The sequence below is a fragment of the Lipotes vexillifer genome, unplaced genomic scaffold, assembly GCF_000442215.2.
Source record: "Lipotes vexillifer unplaced genomic scaffold, Lipotes_vexillifer_v1.1 scaffold225, whole genome shotgun sequence".
In the NCBI taxonomy this organism is placed as follows: Eukaryota; Metazoa; Chordata; class Mammalia; order Artiodactyla; family Lipotidae; genus Lipotes; species Lipotes vexillifer.
In genome coordinates this window covers 2,567,429-2,570,721 of record NW_006787630.1, presented here as the reverse complement: position 1 = coordinate 2,570,721, position 3,293 = coordinate 2,567,429, and the positions used below count along the sequence as shown (strand labels likewise).

General features: G+C 57.6%; 1 protein-coding gene across 1 annotated transcript in view; it reads right to left on the bottom strand.

Annotated features, from left to right (window-relative positions):
- The window catches only part of CIMAP1D (CIMAP1 family member D), a 5,684-nt gene that overhangs the window by 1,224 nt on the left and 1,167 nt on the right, over positions 1 to 3,293 (bottom strand). The window contains exon 2 of the mRNA XM_007460454.1: positions 624 to 737. Within this exon, the coding sequence (XP_007460516.1) occupies positions 624 to 737 (114 nt within the window). The remainder of the gene's footprint in view (positions 1 to 623; positions 738 to 3,293) is intronic.

The window sequence follows — 3,293 nt, the reverse complement described above, 5'->3', positions numbered from 1 at the left end:
GGATGGGTGGGGGGATGGATGGATGGATGGATGGATGGATGAGTGTGGATCATGGATGGATGGATGGATGGATGGGTGGATGGATGAGTGGATCGTGGTTGGGCGGGTGTGTGGATGGGTGGATCGTGGATGGGTGGGTGGGTGGGTGGATTAGACGATGAATAGGTGGCTGGCTGGGTAGGTTGGTGAGTAGATAGATAGGCGAATGTATGAATGGATGGATCGATGGATCAGTGGTGGACAAGTAGCTGTGTGGTAGGTCAAAGATGAAAGGGTGGGTGGATGGGAGATGCGCTGTAGGTGAGAGGGAGCTGTCTGGAGCCCGCGAAGGGGATGGCTGCATTTGCCACAGTCCCCACTGTACCCTATTGTCTCCTGACGCCGAGGGTGAGCTCCAGCTGCCCTGGTGGCACCCTTGGCCCTATGTGCCCAAGATCACGTCACCCTGGGCCACTTCACCCATTCAGGCTCTCTCAGGGCCCCTGGCCCCTCTTCTGAGTCCCCTGGATTTCGTCATTCCAAAGCCACTGGAGGTCCAGGAACTCGGGGGTGGGAGGGGAGAGGAGTACGGAGGCACGAGACTCGCTGAGGGCCTGGAGGGGCAGCGCAGGTCAGGTACTCACCCCGAGACTTGCCGCGGCCCTGCATGGAGTAGGCAGGGGTGCAGCTGCGGCCAAAACGGGTGACTTTCGGGTCCAGGAAGTAGACTGGCCCGGGGCTGGTCTCCTGTGGAGATGCTGGGGAGAGGAGCCCAGGGTCCTGAGGGCGCCTCCAATGACCCCACTGCCTGCCCGGTGCCCTGCTTAACCCTGAGGCACTCCCACCCCCCGAGGCCCCGGCCCCCTCTTGGAGGGCAGGGACTCAGCCCACCGAGGTACAGTTGCCCTGACCTGGGGGCCCTGGGTCTCGCTCACTGTCTGTGTGCCGGTAATCAAAGCTGTCCCGTTTGCTGTGCCCCACCCCTGACCTGTCCTCTGCCAGGGGCTAGGGGACCAGCTCCTGGACCATTAGAATTCTGTGTAGAGTGAGAGAACCAGGCCCGAGTAAGGGTCCAAGGAGAGCCCTTCCAGGGCCTGGGCTTGCCTGCAGGTGGCCAGCCTGAGGGAGGGGCTTGTGTCGGGCTCTGAGAGCCAGGTCCTGGGGAAGCTCTACGCCCACGTCAGCCTCCTCTTCACACTAGCAGGATGTAAAGATGGACACTGAGATGATCCACGGAAGCGGATGGTCCGGTGCCTGGCACTTAATAATTGGCACGGGACTTCCGTGGTGGTCCAGTGGCTAAGACTCCACGCTCCCAATGCAGGGGGCCCGGGTTCCATCCCTGGTCAGGGAACTAGCTCCCGCACGCCACAACTAAAGGATCCTGCATGCCACAACAGAGATCCCAAGTGCTGCAACTAAGACTCGGCACAGCCAAATAAGTAATAAATAAATAAATAAATAAGTAAATAGATTTTTTAAAAAAGAAAGTGGAAAACATGCACCGATTTAAAAAAAAAAAAAATGGGACTTCCCTGGTGGTGCAGTGGTTAAGAATCCACCTGCCAATGCAGGGGACATGGGTTTGAGCCCTCGTCCAGGAAGGTCCCACGTGCCGCAGAGCAACTAAGTCCGTGTGCCACAACTGCTCAGCCTGCGCTCTAGAGCCCGCGAGCCACAACTACTGAGCCCTTGTGCCACAGCTACTGAAGCCTGCGCGCCTAGAGCCCATGCTCTGCAACAAGAGAAGCCCGCGCACCGCAATGAAGAGTAGCCCCCGCTCGCCACAACTAGAGAAAGCCCACGCGCAGCAACGAAGACCCAACACGTTCAAAGGAAAAAAAATAAAATTGGGACCAGTTACTATGATTGCCATTGTTACTGTCTATAAGCCCACTCCAGGACAAATGCACATGCATCTAAGTGCAGTAGGTCTGACAAGGATCAACTGGTTTATGTACTATGCGTATGTGTGCACACATGACACGGTACACACACATGAAGCATGTTCATGACAAATGAGCACAGTCCAACTCATGGCATTTCCCACCTCGATGCCTATGCTGCAAGCTCTGCCTGGAGTCCCCTTCTTCTCCAGGGGACTCCACCAAACTCCTACTCATCCTACAAAGCCCAGATCCCATGCCTCCACCTCCAAGAAGTCTTCCCTGGGCACTCAGCAAAGTCCACACTAACCACCACTACCCCCGACTCCCCAGCCTATCTGTCTCTCTGTCCCAGGATGGGTCCTGTGACTGGGATTAGAACCTGGCTACCCAGGTTGCTCTGGGCCATAGGCTCGGTTCTTGATCCTTCCTAGTGACAGATGTGACGCTGATTCCCTCGTTGGCCTTCTGGGGCCACTCGCAGCTTCCTGAGTTTTCTCTCACTTTGGTTTGGGATTGTTGCTGATTCTGAAGGCTGAGAAGAGGCTGCTGGCGCCGCACCTCCCAACAAGCCTCTGTCCACAGGAAGCAAAGTCCCCACAGAGCAAGCACCCTTCCAGCCCCCGGCCCAGCCCACTCGGGACCCCGAGCACTCTAGCAAGCGGGTGAAGGAGCGTGTGGGCAACGCCATGAAGGCACAGGCTTGCGGGTACACGGCAGTGACGCCATCCACACAATGGGCCGCTGGCTGTAGCTGGGGCCCCGTGTCCGCCCCATCACTGCATCCAATGCTCACTGACACCCTGTCGCACCCCTTCTGGCCAGGAGGAAAGTGGACATCACAGAGGCGGGGTCGCCCACGGACCAGGCCAGCTCCACAGGCTGCCGTCTCGCCAACCTTTCCTGTCCAAACACGAAGGATTCTCCTTCCACCCTCCCCGCGCCCCACGGGACATCACGGCCCGGGAGCCCCCATCCCGCTGACTGAGGACCTGAGGCGGCACTCACACCCACAACCCTTCTTTGTGGAGCTCTGACTGGAGACCAGGCACTGCTGTAGCCACTTTGAAGGCATCCAATCCTCACTTAATGAACATCCAGGGTGTATTTAATCCTGACCGCAACTCGGTAAGGACTGTACCGTCATTGTTTACAGAGGGGGAAACAGACACAGCTTGCCCAAGTCAAGCAGCAAGGAATTTGCAAATGCCCTGCAAAACCACACACTACTCCCCTTCCATAAGGAAACAAGGGACCAGAAAGGCACAGCAGATTTCCTGAGGTCACACAGCGGGGGTTACGTTGCACACTGTCCCGGCTTCCTGCCTGACTGAATGAGAGCTTGGATCTAAGCGGGTGAGGAAATACTGTGGGTGGGAGATTGGAGGCCCACCTCTCCCACACCGGCCTTACCCTCGCTGGGCCTCC